The sequence below is a fragment of the Lactuca serriola genome, chromosome 6 (assembly GCF_051521515.1).
Source record: "Lactuca serriola cultivar US96UC23 chromosome 6, Lser_US96UC23_V15, whole genome shotgun sequence".
In the NCBI taxonomy this organism is placed as follows: domain Eukaryota; kingdom Viridiplantae; phylum Streptophyta; class Magnoliopsida; order Asterales; family Asteraceae; genus Lactuca; species Lactuca serriola.
In genome coordinates, this window is record NC_136413.1 from 164,741,346 (window position 1) to 164,759,291 (window position 17,946).

At 40.4% G+C, this 17,946-nt stretch overlaps 1 protein-coding gene across 1 annotated transcript; it reads right to left on the reverse strand.

Moving 5' to 3' along the window:
- Positions 1-10,870: 10,870 nt before the first annotated feature.
- On the reverse strand, positions 10,871-12,991 carry LOC145057290 (uncharacterized). The gene is made up of 5 exons (XM_079005081.1): positions 12,632-12,991; positions 12,219-12,280; positions 11,930-12,105; positions 11,535-11,640; positions 10,871-11,242 (listed from the first exon to the last, which is right to left on the reverse strand). The coding sequence occupies exons 1-5, from the start codon at positions 12,912-12,914 to the stop codon at positions 10,943-10,945; spliced, it is 927 nt and encodes a 308-aa protein (XP_078861207.1). The 5' UTR covers positions 12,915-12,991; the 3' UTR covers positions 10,871-10,942.
- Positions 12,992-17,946: the final 4,955 nt, after the last annotated feature.

Genomic DNA, 17,946 nt, shown 5'->3' on the forward strand with positions numbered 1-17,946 from the left:
ACAAGCCCATGAATTTTTGAAGAAGAAGAAAAGAGAATCCTTGAGTTGTTGGGAGAAATTATGTTGGAGATGAAATTATGAATGTGGGTGGAGAGGGAGAAGTGGCCGAGGGATAAGAGGGAAGAGAGGGAGAGAGAAGATCATTGATATATGATGGTTAATCCAAGTTTGCATGGATGTATGCAAGATAATAGCTTTGTTGCATTTAGTATAATATGGAGGTGGCAACAAAAGTCAATCCCCCTCCTTATTGGTCTCTCTCTCTCTCTCTCTCTCTCTCTCTCTTTTTTGTTAAATGGGCCAACCTATTAGGGGTGTTTCTCGGCCCAAAATGATGGGCTTCCATTTGGCTTGCCCCCGTGAAGGATTCTCGACTCATTAAAGCTTAGGAAAGGGCTTTTGGTTCAAAGGGCCCAAAAATAATAATTATCGGCCCAACTAAGGTCCTAGTATATGTTTTCGGCCCAAAAGGCCCAATAAGAATGTCTTATGGCCCAAAAGAACTAAGTTGAGGGCTTATTGGATCGAGTTTTGGGCTTATACAAGGAGATTATATTGTTTTAGAAATTCACATCTTGACCTAATTTTGCCGGTTGTGACATTTTTATGATTAAAAAAATAAAAAAGAAAATATTACCCCTACCTTACCCCCCCCCCCCCCTCTCTCTCTTACAATGCACAAGACCACCAACACCGGCCACCACCACTGCCGACACTAACACCGGCCACCACCACCGCTGACACTAATGCTTCCTTTGTAACCTTAAACACCACACACATATAGAACTTTCTCTCTCTAGATGAACAAACACACGAAAATCAGAAATCTAACATACACGAACACATTAAAAACCCATAAATGATCATACACAGATGAAATGATTAAACACAAATGATATCAAACATATACATCTATTCAAGAAGATATGATATACAAAACTAGAAATCTGATATATAAGACCAAACACATAAACTTGATTCAGTACATAACATTCGTCGGAGCAACATTATCTTTAACTCATCTGTTGATCAAAGAAAAAAAAATCAAGGGTTTCCAAATCTTCACGTCTGTGGATCGAAGCAAAAAAGAGGGTGGAAACAGATCTGAAAAGTTGGGGTTTTGAAAAACTAGAAGGGTGGTGACGTTAGGGTTTTTAGAAATGACGGCACCTCGCCAGAGAAGGAGAGGGACGGACGGCTGAAACCCTAAACAACGTCGGATATCTCACCAGATCTGTTCAAATCCCAAAAAAACGGCGGAAACTGAACCCCTACGACGTGTCACAAACCCTTGTGTCATCCGAACACGAGCCTTCATCAGCGCCGCCGCCTTTACAAATCCTAGATATCTTGCCATATTTGTTCGTCTCCATGCTTGTCGTATCGTCAACATTGTCGAGAAGTGACAACTTCTAAGTGCAGGTGTCGTCATAAAACAAATAAATCTCATTGGTCTCAATGATGGCGGATTTGTGGTTCATCGGACATAGCAGATTTGAGGGAAACGAGTGTTTGAAAAAGAAACGAAGAGCATGAGAGAGAGAGAGAGATAAAGAAAGAGGTCAGGGGTATTTTATTTTTGGTTTTTTCTTAATTGTTTTAAGTTGTTGTAATAAAAGAAAAATATAAAATAAAATAATAAGGGGCAAAATCATCATTATAAAATAGTTCAAAGCAAATTGGACAAAACTTGCAAAAAAATGAAAGGTTTGGACCTTTGGTGCTAGTCCAAACTTTTTTGGACCAAAGTGGCAATTTTGAGCTAACTACAAGGACCATTTATGCAGTTTAGTCTAACCACAAACAAGCATAATATCCAAGTTTTTACCAAATTAAAACACACAAACATACAAGTCCATAACTATCAAACATTCATACTCTCACATTCCCTCAAAATATCAAACCTAGTCCAAGTCCATTGGTTTTGATGAGTTATCACCTTCATTGTCTTTACCTTGAACCTTCTTTTCCAACTACATCTTAATTATCCTTTGAGTAAATTACACGAATGGTCCCTATGGTTTGGGGTAATTTGCACGTTTGGTCCCTAACTTTTTTTTAACTCGAAAAGTCCCTACTATTTGTTTTTGTTACACGCTTGGTCCCTACTGTTTGTTTTTGTTACTCACTTGGTCCTTGTCTTACCAAAAAAAATCATTATTTAAATAGGGGAAAATGGAGGGGTAGGTAAGGTAAATTGAGAGGGTGGGGTTGAGGGTGTGTTTATTTAAATAAATTAAAAAACGGCTTATGATGAAGGGCCTTTCGGTCCTTGATGTGGATATAGAGTTTGGCAAGAACGGCTTATGATAAAGGAGAGGTTGTAAATTAAAGATGTGGGCAACAATGGTCCCTAAAGGGGGAAAATTAGTAAAGGGGTTCCATGCATGCGTGCATGTGTTTGGCTGGGTACGCCCTGCGTAAGCTGGATGTACGCCCAGCATAGTGGAGGAAAGGAACGTGGAGGCCTCTCGGTGTACGCCCAACGTACGTCTATCATCCAGAAACCCTAAATTTAGGGTCAGCCACTAAACAAGGAACATAATGGTTCTTACCCTAGCCTCCATAAGCACTCTCTTAACCTCAAAAACCCTAGATAGCCGTCCCCCCTCCATTGTTGGGTGTGTTTGGCCTTGGAAAGCTTGTTTTGGCAAAAGAGAGTCTTGAAGAAGAAAGAGGAAGTTGTCAAAGAAGGAGTTGAGTGGCTGGAGCTTGTAGATCTGGAAAGACATCATATTCTGAGGCTCTTTTGAGGTAAAAAGTCTCTAGCTTGACAATCATATTGTGTAGATCTATGTGTTGTGAAGTTTTGATATCATTCTTGTCCCAAAAACCCTCATCTTGATGCATGTTTCGAGTTGGTTGAGATTAGCTATCCTTTTAGACCTTAAGAGAGGTCTTGAGTAAGAAAAATGAGGTCCCAAGGGCTTTGGTTGTCTCACATGTGTTATAGATAGGTCTTAATGGATTAAGACCTTGGATTAAGAGCTTTATGGACGTCCCAAGTAATAAAGTTTGAGACTTTATGAATCCTAGGCATAATTGGTCTATGGATCTGAAGTTTGGACTTAAGAGCTTAAGCCATTAAGATCGTATGAGAAGTTGTAGTTCAGCGGAGTTACACCCAACGAAACTAGGAGTACGCCCAGCGTAATGGGTCTGTGTCGTGATTCCAATTCGTGAGCATCGTTGTAAGCTCAGCGTACCAAGGAGGGTATGCCCAGCGTATTCCCTCTGTTGGGTTTTCATTTTGGGCCTTAGGAGATTGGGTTGTTTTTGGGCTATTAGACCTTGGGCCGTGACTGGACATTATGGATGGAGTATTGTAGACTCACTAATTATTATGGACCTTGGATCTAGGCCCATTTGGTGAGGTGGGCCCAATTTAGTAAATTGGGCCAATAGTAGGCTTTGCTTCGGACTTTTGGTCTTTGGGCCATTAGTGGGCTTGAGAGCTTATCTAGTGATGGGCCTTTCATATTTTGATTGTGGGCCTTAGTCATGGACCGGATTGAGTTGAGGGTAAATTGGTCAATTTAACCTTGGAAGGATATTGTGTTTGGTCTAATGGTTATTTTGCTACTTCGAATAGTTCGGGATTTTCGGTGAGGCGGTGATTCGGGAATCTACTTATTCAGTTCAGAGTTTCGGCAGTTGCGAGGTGAGTTATCCTCACTATATCAATAGGGTTTAAGGCACCAAGGCCGACCCTTTTATCGGATTGTGATCTGGGTATCATTGTGTGTTATTACTTTGTTATGTTTGCATCCTGGTAGTTAGGATGGTATTGTGTTAGAGACCCGGTTAGGTTGGTATCCTGGTTAGGAGGATGTTATGTTATGTGATCTGCTAGATCGGCTTGATTGAATGTGAATTGTTATATGATTGAATGTTTATGTGCACATGGTTGTTGGACTGGGGTTGGGTTGAGGCAGGTCCTGCTTTGTGCTGTAGGCCAACATACCTAGCGCGGACCGGTTGTCCCGAAGGCCCAGCGAGCGGTCCGGATAGGCTGTAGGCCCCAAGAGGGCGGACCAGACGTGTCGAGGCTCGGTGAGTGGACCAGGCCGACTGAAGGCCCAGTACGGGCGGACTAGTCATACTGTAGACTCAGAGAGTGGACCAGGTGGATTGAAGGCCCGGTACGGGCGGACCAATCACACTATAGACTCGATGTATATGGCTAGACTCGGAGGGTGGACCAGGTGCACTGAAGGCCGGGGCGGCGGACCAGTCACACAGTAGACTCGAAGTGCATGGCTGTTCTGTGTTCTGTTACGATATGGCATGTTGTGCGTATGGTATATGTGGTTGGTATTTTGGGGGTATCTCACTAATCTTTCGTGCTTACAGTTGTGGTTTAATGTTTTTCAGGTTCTTCAGGAGACCGTGGCAAGGCAAAGGCGTGATCGTACCGCTCCTCATGATTTTGTTTTATGATGTGATTATGGGAAGACTCTGATGATAATTGTATTGAAAACCTTTTTGTAATAACTTAATGAAACATGGTTGTTTTTGAATAGTTTAAATTGGTTGGAAATTTTATGGTAGTTACAAGTTGGTATCAGAGCCTTGGTTTGAGTGAATTGGAGGAACATTCGTGTGAATCCAGTCTCAAATCATGGAGAGTTTTTAAAAGAGAATTTAAAATGGTTTTCAAAATGAGTAAAGGAGGACGCGGAGGTACAATCAGCCGGAGCCAGTAAGTAACCCCAAAATACCATACATGATATTTGTTTTTGAGTTTTGATAGAACAGCATGCTAGTAGTAGTCTAGAGATCTTCAGGATTTCATGATAATGTTTCCTGATTTATGATGCCTGCTAGCCTAGGGTTCCTCTGTAGGAGATTTCCGGTGTTCCTCTAGGAGTGAGGGTTGAGCGCTTGTTATGTATGTTTTTCACTAGGGTGTTGTGGTATACTTGATACAAATATGGGTAGGTGTGGAAGGTAGTATGGGCCCGTACTATTGAAAGCACAGGACCCATACGCATATCAAAGAAACCATGACCTCTAGGGTTGGGTTGGGAGTTGGTTCCCGGGTTTGTGGGAAGTATCTGATATCTTGTGGTGTTTTTCAGTATGGTGGTCACGAGGCATGCTGGGAACGGATCCGGGTCAGGATCGGGTGCAGGAGAGGGAGGTCAGGGCGGGTCAGTACCGCCCGAGGTTATTGGTCAGATGAGCACATGCGAGTTGGACGCTAGGATCCGTGAGATCCTGCATCAGGAGGTTGTTGCGTTGTTCCGGGCCGAGTTTCTAGAACTGTTCGGGTCAATCAAGGCCGCCATGATTGAGTATTTTGATGAGCGCTATGCGACTCTCATAGAGACGGCTGCCGCGGCAGCTACAGCGGCTGTAGCAGCGGCAGGGGGAGGAGCCGGTCGAGGTTTTCAGTATCGGGACTTCGATAATACGAAGCCTCCTACCTTCGATGGGGTGTATGACCCGATTGTTGCTATGAGATGGTTGTCGGACGTGGAGGGGTGTTTCTTCACGTGTTCATGCCTTGTTGATCAGAGGGTGAGGTGTGCTCTGAACCTGTTAAGGCTCGGGGCGAAGGATTGGTGGAGATTGACCACAGGGTCATTTTCGGATGCGCAGAGAGTTGCGGTTTCATGGAATCAGTTCCGAGAGATGTTCAACACTCGTTATCTTCTGCGGGTTGAGAGGGAGAGATTGGCTCAGGAGTTCCTTGAGCTGAAGCAGGATTCGGAGTCGGTGACGGAGATCACCAGGATGTTCACTGAGAGGGCGATGTTTTGCCCTGAGTTCGCTTCGGAGCAGGCTCAGATGTCCCGATATCTGAGTATGCTCAAGAGGGATATCAGGCAGTTTGTGTCTACGCAGAGATGCGAGACCTTGTTGGAGTTGTAGGAGGCCGCCAGGCGGCGTGAGTTGGAGATTGAGTTGCAGTTGCGAGAGCAAAGGCAGGCTCCGGTGCAGTCGCAGCTGGCACTGAAACTGTCCAAAACCGTTGATTCTAGATTGGGAGATCAGAGCAGCCACACTTGTGGGAAGTGTGGGAAAGGTCACACCGGAGTTTGTAGGTCCGGTGGTGCATGCCGCAAGTGCAGGAAGGAGGGGCACTATGCGAGGGATTGTCGGCAGACAACCCTGGTTCGGGATTTGAGGATTTGTTATCATTGCCATCAGGTTGGACACTTGAGGGCCAACTGTCCACAGCTTGCTGCAGGACCGGTGCAGGCTCCAGCACCGGCCACTTTGAGGATTACGGGTGGAGGTCAGGGTGGAGTGGAGCCCCCAAGGGCTCAGGGTCGTGCTTTTCAACTTACAGCGGAGGAGGTCAGGGCAGTGTCGGATGCAGCTGCGGGTATGTTTCTTTCTTGATGTCTTGTTATTTGGTGATTATTGTGGAGTATTTTTTATCTGCTAGTCTCGCTGTGTGATTTTTTTTAGTATTGTATTCATTGTTCCTTGAGGATTGTGGTATGGTTATGGGTTTGGTGTTGGAAAATTCGTTGGTTGTCATTCATGAGGATTATCTGTGGGAATCTGACTTTTGGTCGGAATGTCGGGTAGCATCTGCAGTCTGAGGAGTGGTTAGCTGAAGATCGAGTTTCTTTCGAGCCCGGGATGATCAATGTTGTTATGTAAATTTTTGAAGATTGCTCGTTCTGGTGGGAATCAGTTCGCGTGTAAGGGTTTGTGTTGTGTAAGGTTGTCGAGGGAGGTCGGTGATGGCGACCGGTGGTTGATAGTCAGTGCTCTAAGTGGGGGAGAATTGGAGAATTCTCCGGAAGATCGATAAGCATGTGAGGTTGTTTAGCTGTTGGGATTCAACAGTGGTTCTATCAGCCGAGCGTAGGCAGGTATGACCAAGTGACAGGCAGGCGGGGCGGGATGCAGACCAAGGGTGATTTATTGTGGAAGGCCTAGGATCAGGCCGAGTTTGAGTATGAAGGGTGGAGATAGAGTTCGGAACCCCTAGAGGGCTAGAACAGTATGCATGGGAGAGTTTTCTGGAGAGATAGCGCGGGGTGATGAATGCTAGATGAGCGGTCCGGATAGACTGAAGGCCGGTGGGCGTACCAGTCGGGCCAAAGGCTCGGAGAACGGTCCAGACAGGCTGAAGGCCCTGGGGGGGGGGGGGTTCCAGACCTGTTGAAGGTTCTGAGAGTGGTCCAGATGGGTTGAAGGCCTGGTAAGGCGGTCCAGTCATGCTGAAGACTCTGCATGTGTTGATATATCTGTATGAGGATATGGAATGAGTATGTCGCGATGTGATATCATCAGAAGGTCTCGCCCCGGATATTGATCACGATTAGTGTAGGTCGTGCATGGACTCGAGAAGTCCCTGCGAGCGGATTCAGAGTATGTGTGGTGCATGGGATAGCGATTATGCTATAAGGAAATGGTGTAGTATTGGGTGAGCGCCGTGGCACTTGTGGTAGTGTCAAGGCAGCTAAGTGGTTTTCCTTGGTAAAGAAAGGGAAAAGAATGTAGCTCCGAGAGGGAATGTAATTTCACGAAAGTGAAGGCAGTAGTGCGAAGTTATGATTGGGGTGTTCCAATTATGGTTATTGAGTAGCGGGTTTGCGGCAGTGGTATGGAATCACATCCGGATTGGATGTCTGCTGAGGTCACGAAAGGAATTCCGAGGGTGTAGAGCCAAGAGGCTCAGAAGGGATGCAGGGATGGAGTCTCGGACTCCCAGCTTGATTTTGATCAAGGAATTGTGTATGTAGTAGAAATTAATCCTGAGGGATGTGACATCCTGTCGGCATGGAGTGGATAAAGTTGGACTCAGATCGGGATTCCGATGGTTCAGGATTTTCACTAGCTCGTTTGATCCAAGTGGTTGTTGTGATTTGGAGCGAGTGAAGTATCATGGAGTGGTACTCGGTTGATAAGTGTGGTTATCAGAGGATGAGGCCAGTGGCCGGCTTGAAGTGGTGGTCAGAACACCGCAAGAAAGGGAAAGTTGGGTTTTGGGTTACGGTGGTTGTGTCTTGAGGAACCTGGTCTGGTTAAAGCCAGGTGGTGCATTGCGGGAGTAGTTCTGGAGTTGAGTTGCCGCAGGCTTCGAGGACGAAGCCTAATTTAAGTGGGGGAGAATTGTAACGCCCCGTTCTTGAAATATCTAATTTTGGGTTCCCGAGAGTAAGAGTAAGGGCGTTTCGGTCCTTGATGTGGATATAGAGTTTGGCAAGAACGACTTATGATGAAGGAGAGGTTGTAAATTAAAGATGTGGGCAACAATGGTCCCTAAAGGGGGAAAATTAGTAAAGGGGTCCCATGCATGCGTGCATGTGTTTGGCTGGGTACGCCCAACATAAGCTGGATGTACGCCCAACGTAGTGGAGGAAAGGAACGCGGAGGCCTCTCGGCGTACACCCAATGTACGTCTATCATCCAGAAACCCTAAATTTAGGGTCAACCACTATATAAGGAACATAATGGTTCTTACCCTAGCCTCCATAAGTACTCTCTTAATCTCAGAAACCCTAGATAGCCGTCCCACCTCCATTGTTGGGTGTATTTGGCCTTGGAAAGCTTGTTTTGGCAAAAGAGAGTCTTGAAGAAGAAAGAGGAAGTTGTCAAAGAAGGAGTTGAGTGGCTGGAGCTTGTAGATCTGGAAAGACATCATATTCTGAGGCTCTTTTGAGGTAAAAAGTCTTTAGCTTGACAATCATATTGTGTAGATCTATGTGTTGTGAAGTTTTGACATCATTCTTGTCCCAAAAAACCCTCATCTTGATGCATGTTTCGAGTTGGTTGAGATTAGCTGTCCTTTTAGACCTTAAGAGAGGTCTTGAGTAAGAAAAATGAGGTCCCAAGGGCTTTGGTTGTCTCATATGTGTTATAGATAGGTCTTAATGGATTAAGACCTTGGATTAAGAGCTTTATGGACGTCCCAAGTAATAAAGTTTGAGACTTTATGAATCCTAGGCATAATTGGTCTATGGATCTGAAGTTTGGACTTAAGAGCTTAAGCCATTAAGATCGTATGAGAAGTTGTAGTTCTGCGGATTTACACCCAGCGTAACTGGGAGTACGCCTAGCGTAGTGGGTCTGTGTCCCGATTCCAATTCGCGAGCATCGTTGTACGCCCAGCGTACCAAGGAGGGTACGCCCAGCGTACTCCCTCTGTTGGGTTTTCATTTTGGGCCTTAGGAGATTGGGCTGTTTTTGGGCTATTAGACCTTGGGCCGTGACTGGACATTATGGATGGAGTATTGTAGACTCACTAATTATTATGGACCTTGGATCTAGGCCCATTTGGTGAGGTGGTCCCAATTTAGTAAATTGGGCCAATATTGGGTTTTGCTTCAGACTTTTGGTCTTTGAGCCATTAGTGGGCTTGAGAGCTTATCTAGTGATGAGCCTTTCATATTTTGATTGTGGGCCTTAGTCATGGACCGGATTGAGTTAAGGGTAAATTGGTTAATTTACCCTTGGAAGGATATTGTGTTTGCTCTAATGGTTATTTTGCTACTTCGAATAGTTCGGGATTTTCGGTGAGGCGGTGATTCGGGAATCTGCTTCTTCAGTTCAGAGTTTCGGCAGTTGCAAGGTGAGTTATCCTCACTATATCAACAGGGTTGAAGGCACCAAGGCCGACCCTTTTATCGGATTGTGATCCGGGTATCATTGTGTGTTATTACTTTGTTATGTTTGCATCCTGGTAGTTAGGATGGTATTGTGTTAGAGACCCGGTTAGGTCGGTATCCTGGTTAGGATGATGTTATGTTATGTGATCTGCTAGATCGGCTTGATTGAATGTGAATTGTTATATGATTGAATGTTTATATGCACATGGTTGTTGGACTGGGGTTGGGTTGAGGTGGGTCCTGCTTTGTGCTGTAGGCCAACATACCTAGGGCGGACCAGTTGTCCCGAAGGCCCAACGAGCGGTCCGGATAGGCTGTAGGCCCCAAGAGGGCGGACCAGACGTGCCGAGGCTCGGTGAGTGGACCAGGCCGACTGAAGGCCCAGTACGGGCGGACCAGTCATATCGTAGACTTAAAGAGTGGACCAGGTGGATTGAAGGCCCGGTGCGGGCGGACCAATCACACTGTAGACTCGATGTATATGGCTAGACTCGGAGGGTGGACCAGGTGGACTGAAGGTCGGGGCGGCGGACCAGTCACACAGTAGACCCGAAGTGCATGGCTGTTCTGTGTTCTGTTACGATATGGCATGTTGTGTGTATGGTATATGTGGTTAGTATTTTGGGGGTATCTCACTAAGCTTTCGTGCTTACAGTTGTGGTTTAATGTTTTTCAGGTTCTTCAGGAGACCGTGACAAAGCAAAGGCGTGATCGTACCGCTCCTCATGATTTTGTTTTATGATGTGATTCTGGGAAGACTCTGATGATAATTGTATTGAAAACATTTTTGTAATAACTTAATGAAACGGGGTTGTTTTTGAAAAGTTTAAATTGATTGGAAATTTTATGGTCGTTACATATTGGGTACTTATAAGTGTTCATATAAAATGTTACACGAAATAAGGGATCAACAAATGCCTCCACATTCCTGTTTAAGTAAGAAATGTTTGCAACTGAGTGAACACAACCATAGCCATTCAACTGCCACACCCTGCATGTGCAATTTTTTTGTCCAGGTCAACAAAATATGAATATTCTAAATTTCTTCACTTAAATATATTAACTTCACTAGGTAACAATTGCCAATACCTAAACAATGAAATAAACCGCTAGTAACTAATAATAAAATCACTTAGTGATTATATACATTATTAGGAATAATACACAATGCATAAAGAGCTTTTTTTTTAAACCATAGAGTTTTCAACAAATTATAAAGTATAAACAAGTGATGTTTTTTTCAAATACTTCAATTCCTAAAGATTGAAAGATACGAACTTCCTCATTTGTACACCTTGTATTAAGTTATTGTGACATTACCAAACTTTTTATCAAAATGTTAACTTCATGTAGCATATGATACACATTCAAAAATCAGCATAAATCCTAACTAAAACCAACGATTGAAAGGGGGTATCGAGTCGCCACTCCTTTTGTTTTTTGTTAAGTGGTCTTCCTTTACCTGCCTTTTCTCGATTAACCTTAACATCTGCTAAACCCCAAATACAACGCTTTGTTTCCAAGTCGAAAGATTCAAGTCTCAAAACACCATCACGTTCCTCCTCATCATCACCTTCAGTTGTGTATCTCACATACATGGGACGATCTTTAAACCTCTCAAGATCTTGAGGAACCCTAACCACCCTCTCAAGTCCAGGTGAAGATACCTACCCAACAAACATAATGATAGGGCCCGCCCCATAATTTTAGGTGGGGCAAGTCCCATTCACATCAGTATCAGTATCAGTATCAGTATCAGTATCAGTATCAATATCAATATCAATATCATTGCTTTCTATTACAACACTATACTTTGAAAAATCTACCAATTTATAGCAATGTCATCCAAATACAAAGCAATTTTCACTACTATAATAGGTAGATTTTTCAAAGTACAATAACTTAATTAGAAAAAAAAATATTAAATTACAATGTTGTAATAGAGAGAACTAAACGTACCTCAATTGATATATCAGGAATAGATCCATCAATCTCAGCCTCGTTTAATCGTTCTCTGTAAGCTTTTGCAAAAGCTTCAATGTCTTCCATGGTGGGAGAACCCGATCTGCAAAACAAGACATCTATACTTTCTTAGAAATTAAGTCATAAAATAGCAATCTACTTTTTTATTTGTCTTTCTTAGGTCATTAATCATTAATATTATTTTCATACATAGACAATCATTTGGTGTAAAACAATTCACCTTTATTGAATCATTTCATCCATATTTTGGTTTAATACAGTATTACTAAACCATCAACAAAATACAACAATCATCAATAATATGTTTTTTCAAATGGTTTAGTATTGTTGTATTTTGTTAATTTTAAACTAATATAAACATAAATGCTTACTTGTTTGTAAGCCTTTCAATGCGCACTCGAATGGCAGAATTTTGTAAAGTTTTGAAAGCATATATTCCCAATTCTCCATCGAAAGACATGGAAACTTGTTCAACCATTTCTAACACTTGTTTGTCCCATTTAGTCCCAGCAAGTGAAATTCCACCTCCTCCACCTCCATCTCCAGCCTTCATATATTTTTTTAATAAAAGTTAAAGGTTAGTGTTAGATTTACAATATGAATGTTTTGTTAATAAATTGTGTGAGTTTGTTTTAAATACTTAGCGAATCAGCAACTTACTTTGGTTTCCGCATCTTCTAACGCGTACTCATCTTCAATATCATAATCATCATCGAATTCCTCTGAATTGCATGATTATATGAGAAAAGAAGAATTCTTGAGATCAACATAATATAAACATCCCCGAATCAGACTAAGGGGCACATATAGAACCCTACTTACCGAAATTTGTTCACTAACTACCATAGAACAAATACGCAAAACAGAAATCTCAAATGAACAACATATTTGGAAGATAAGCAATAGAAATTTACAAATGGAAAACCTTGCCATGGAAGCCATGACAAGTTCTGTTATTGCAAAAGCCAAAAGCAGCAAACGTATTCAGTTTTTGTTCATAGTGCCCAAATCCGTTGCAAAAAATTGGGACTTTTGCTGTTTCTGCAATAGAAAATTATTAAAGAGAAAAGTACCATCATCAAATTCTTCAAATTCATCATCCTCTGACACTTCTTCAACAATGGAAGGACTGAGAACTGATTCTGAAGAGGGGGTTTTCTTTTTGGCGGTTACAACACACCGAGGGGTTCTATTCGCGATAAGATTTATAAGGGATGATGATAGTAATGGGCATAAATCACAAAATGGGGTTTTGGGGAAGTTGATGAATTGAGGGTAGAAAGGATTTCGTGGTGCTAATGAATAAGAATGAGCAGCAACTAGTAAGCTGGTGTGATTGTTAGAGATGGAACCCATTTGCAGCGTTCGTTTGGAGTATGGTGTATCGGGTTCTTGTACAGCTTTTTGAACTTGGTGACGATGGTTGGTCCATTGGACCTCAAAACATGTAACAACAGATACCCATCTTAGTCCAACAAAATGACATAAAAAACCGTAGAAGATTGATTTTTTTTTTTTTTTTTATAATTAATGTAAGGTATAATTGATAAAATTAAAAAAAAAATGTATAAACTCGTTTAAATGCTAGTCTTGATCATTATTTTAAAGCTAGCTTATAAAGTACTTTTTAGTTTGTCGATGATAATCTAAAGAGCTTGAAAAACAAATTGACTTATAAATTAAATTAGTTATGACATGTTAAACATAGTCTTAGAATCATACACTTCCTTGCTTTGTATGATTTAATTTGATAAGTGAAATGAATGAGAGGGAAAACCTTAGATGGTATATGACTATATGTTACACTGATATCCAAAAATCCAACAACAACACATGCATGGCATAGTAGCCATATGTTGAAGCCTTTTTTATTTCTATATATTTTCTATGGACATGTGGAAAATTGAGAGCATATGTGGACACAAACAAGGAGAAAATGTACCCTTTCCATGGAATCTTAGCAAACTAATATTTGAAACACTCTTTAGGTGTAATAATGTGTGCAAACATTCGAGGTATTCGTCATTTCCTCACTGTCACAACACACTCCAACTCAATTTGAGGAGGTTGCTTTGTTATTTCTTACTTTTGCATTACAATGCAATTTAACTTGATTTTCTTCTAATATATGTTGAAAGATATTATATATATATATATATATATATATATATATATATATACAAACTTATCATTTATCATTAAGTATATAGTTGTTATTGTATATTTGGTATGTATTTGTGTTTGGTATTTGTATATGTTCAGTGTACAGGGTAAGAAAGCACGCGGGTTGTTAAACCCGGTTTGGGTTCATGGATAGTCCGTGAGTTAATATTGATCCGAGTATATATAGTGAAGGATGAGTGGTTGCAGCACATACGATAGATATTTTTCTTCATTTTTCTTCACAGTTCGTCTCTTTCTCTTGGTTCTCTCTAGATTAGGGTTTATACCACAAGAACCAGTTTATTTTGTTAGATCTAATGTGTATCTGAGAGATGAGTGTGATTGTAGTGAGATTTTCCTTTATATTTGTTTGATGTAAACCAACTGTTTCATAGTGAATGAAATGTTGATGTTGGGAAAATCTTGAGTTTATACTTTCTTACATGGTATCAGAGCTTCTCTGTGTGACGATATTTGAAGTTCTTGTTGAGTTGCAGAAGATTCATACAGGTTAGTCTGTTCCTCTTCTATTTTGGTGTTGTTCCTTCTTTAATACTTGAAATCGATTGTTTCTTGATCATTCGTTAATCGATTGGCTCTTGGAAACTCTCGATATTTTTTTCTCTCTTATTAGAATCAAGTTACTGCGATTGTAAGTTTTACTTTGCAGATTTGGTGGTTGTCATTCGATCCTTCCGGATCTGTGGTTTATACTTCAAGAAAAACTTCTCATCATCTGGTCTGCTCACTCAATCCCAGTGTTTAGGGTCAAAGTAACTCTGTCAGGGAACGGACACTCATCTGAAATAACTCTGACAGAGAACAACCCTAAGGGAGGTGAGCGGTCACTTTGAACTGTAAATCTCCTTCTGATCGCTGTGAGCATTTCCTTGTTCCTTTCTCAACTCTTTACTAGAATAAATTTGGGAGATCTGTATGTTTTGAGTGTATTAGTTAAATTTTTGTGCAATTTTTCTTTCTTTTTCTTGTATATCAGGCTGATCTGTATTGATTGTCTTGGGCCCCAACATACGTGGTGACCATCTGGACGTCATACAGTGACTGATTGTTAGTGTTTTCATTGCGCGTTCTTATCTGTTTGTTTTATGGTTGGTCCTAATGATCCTCCTGAAGGGAGTGGGAAGGATGATGTAGTTAATTTTGATGATCCTCTCTATGTTCATCCATCTGATAATGCTACTACAACTATTGTTACTGTTAAACTAACTGGAAATGAAAACTTTCGTATTTGGAGAAGTTCCATGACTAGGGCCCTTAAGGCTAGAAACAAACTAGGGTTTGTTGATGGTACATTTAAAAAGAATTCGGTTGAGAAAACTAAAGAGACTAAGTGGGAAAGGGCTAATGCAGTAGTGTGTTCCTGGTTATTATCTTCTATCAGTGATTCAATTTATGCTAGTCATGCGTATTCTGATAATGCACAAGAAATTTGGGAAAATTTGTTTGAAACCTATAATAAAGCAGATGGGTCTGTAATTTTTAATATTCATCAAAGAATAAATTCTTTAAAACAAAGTGGTATGACTGTGTCTGATTTTTTTAATAAACTGGATGCTTTATGGAAAGAATTTGATGGTTTAATCAGTCTTACAGAATGTACTTGTGAGGCTGCAGTTAAACTAAATGATCATTCTAAGCTGATAAAGCTCATGCAATTCCTTACTAGTCTTGATGAATCATATAATCAAGTTAAGAGTCATATTCTACTCATGGATCCACTTCCTAGTGTCAAAACTGCTTTTTCTATAATTTCTCGTGAAGAGTCTCTTCAAAAGAATGGATCTCTTTCTAGTGATTCTCAATCTGTTCCTAAAAATCAGACAAGTGCTTTCAATAGTAAATTTAATAATAAGTTTTCTGGTAATAAAAATAAGGGACAGATTGTTCAGTGTAAAAATTGTGGCATTAAAGGACACACTGTTGAAAAATGCTATAAATTGATTGGATATCCTAAAGATTTTAAACCTAGAAGTGAGTCTATTCAGAATAGTCAAGGTAAAAACTTCAATATAAATTCTTCTGTTGTTGGGACTGGTTCATCTGCATCAGAAGAGTCTATGTTTTATCAACTTACTAAAGACCAGTATGCTAAGGTTCTTGGTCTAATTGGTGAAAAACACAGTAATGAGGAGGCATCTGTCAATGCTAATATGGCAGGTACTTGCTTGTTTAATGTTTGTAATTCAACTTTTAACAGTAATAAATGGATTGTTGATTCTGGTGCCAATCAACATATGATAGCATCAGAATCACGTTTGTATGATACAGTAGATGTGTCTAAGCTTAACCTTCTTGTTAGTCATCCAAATGGGACCAGTGCTAAAATTGAAAAAATTGGAAACTTAAATATTTCAAATTCTTTAACTCTGTTTGATGTGTTTGCAGTTCCTGAGTTTAATGTAAATCTTTTGTCTGTTCATAAAGTGTGTAAAGATAATAAATGTGAGGTTGTGTTTAATGAACATAGTTGTAAAATTCAAGATTTACACTCAAAGGAGATGGTGGGGAGTGGTAGTGAATCTGGAGGTCTCTATTATGTTGATAGTGTACCTTCAGGTAATCTTTTTTTGTTCTAATGTTGCTGTGTGTTATATTTCTAAATTGACATGGCATAATAGACTTGGTCATCCTTCTGACCAAGCTTTAAACTCTTTAAAGTCTCAACTTAATTTTGGGAATGATACCTTGCCACCTTGTGATATTTGTCACAAAGCAAAACAGACAAGGAATTCCTTTCCAACTAGTCAACATGTAACTTCTTGCTTAGGTGAACTTATTCATCTGGATGTTTGGGGACCTTATAGAGTGATCACTTCAGAAGGGTTTAAGTTTTTTCTTACTATAGTGGATGATTTCACTAGGGCAACTTGGATTTATTTGCTAAAATCTAAAAGTGAAGTTTTTTCATGTGTTAATGCTTTCTTTAATATTTTGCATAATCAGTTTGGTATTGAAATTAAAAAGGTTAGGACTGATAATGGTTCTGAGTTTTTAAATCATAACATGAAAACATTTCTTGAAAATAAAGGTGTTATTCATCAGACATCATGTGTTTACACACCTCAACAAAATGGGGTGGTTGAGAGGAAGCATAGACATATCCTGAATGTTGCTAGGTCTTTATTGTTTCAGTCAGGGTTGCCTATATGTTACTGGGGTGATGAGGTTTTAACTTCAGTTTTTTTGATTAATAGAACTCCAACTTCTGTGTTGAATGGAGCCTCACCTTATGAACTTGTTTATAATCTATTCCCAGTTTTGAAAAACTTCGTGTTTTTGGGTGTCTCTGCTTTGCAACAAAATTAAATAATTTGGATAAGTTTTCTGAACGTGCAGATAAATGTGTTTTACTTGGTTATTCTTTGGAACAAAAAGGATATAAAGTTTTAAGTCTTGACACAAATTTTGTTTTTGTTTCCAGGGATGTGAAATTTTATGAGTCAGTGTTTCCATTCAAGCTTAATTTTTCAAATGTTGATAAGTCTAATTTTCTGAATAACCCAAGTGACCCATTTTCCTATGATGAGCCTATGTTATCTAGTTCTCTACATGAAAACTGTAGTTTAGATGATTTGGGAGTAACCCATCAATCTGATGGTGCTGGAGCAGTTCATGATCTGGATGAGAACCCAGTTAGTGGGGTCAGCAACCAGAGTGACGAGGCACGTGTGCCTCAGGTTCATGAGGATGTTCCCAGTTCATCTACATTGGCTGAGGATGGTATTTTAGGACAAAACAATCCTTCTGATGATCACTTGTTAGGTATCACTAGGTCTGGTAGAAATATTCGTTTACCAGCAAGATTTGATGACTTTGTTGTTGAAAGTTCTCATAAATATGGCTTGGAAAAATCTATAAATTACTCTTGTTTAACTAATGAAAGTAAGTGTTTTGTGTCAAACTTGAATAAGACTTTTGAGCCAAAAACATATTCTGAAGCCTCTTCTGATCCTAATTAGATCAAAGCTATGAATGAGGAAATGGAAGCATTATATAGGAATCATACTTGGGATATTGTAGATCTTCCGAAAAATAGAAAACCTATTGGTTGTCGTTGGATATATAAAATTAAATATAAATCAAATGGTGAGGTTGAGAGATATAAAGCTAGACTTGTTGCTAAAGGATATAACCAAAGGGAAGGAATAGATTATGAAGAGACTTTTTCACCTGTTGCTAAGATTGTTACGGTAAGAATTGTTAT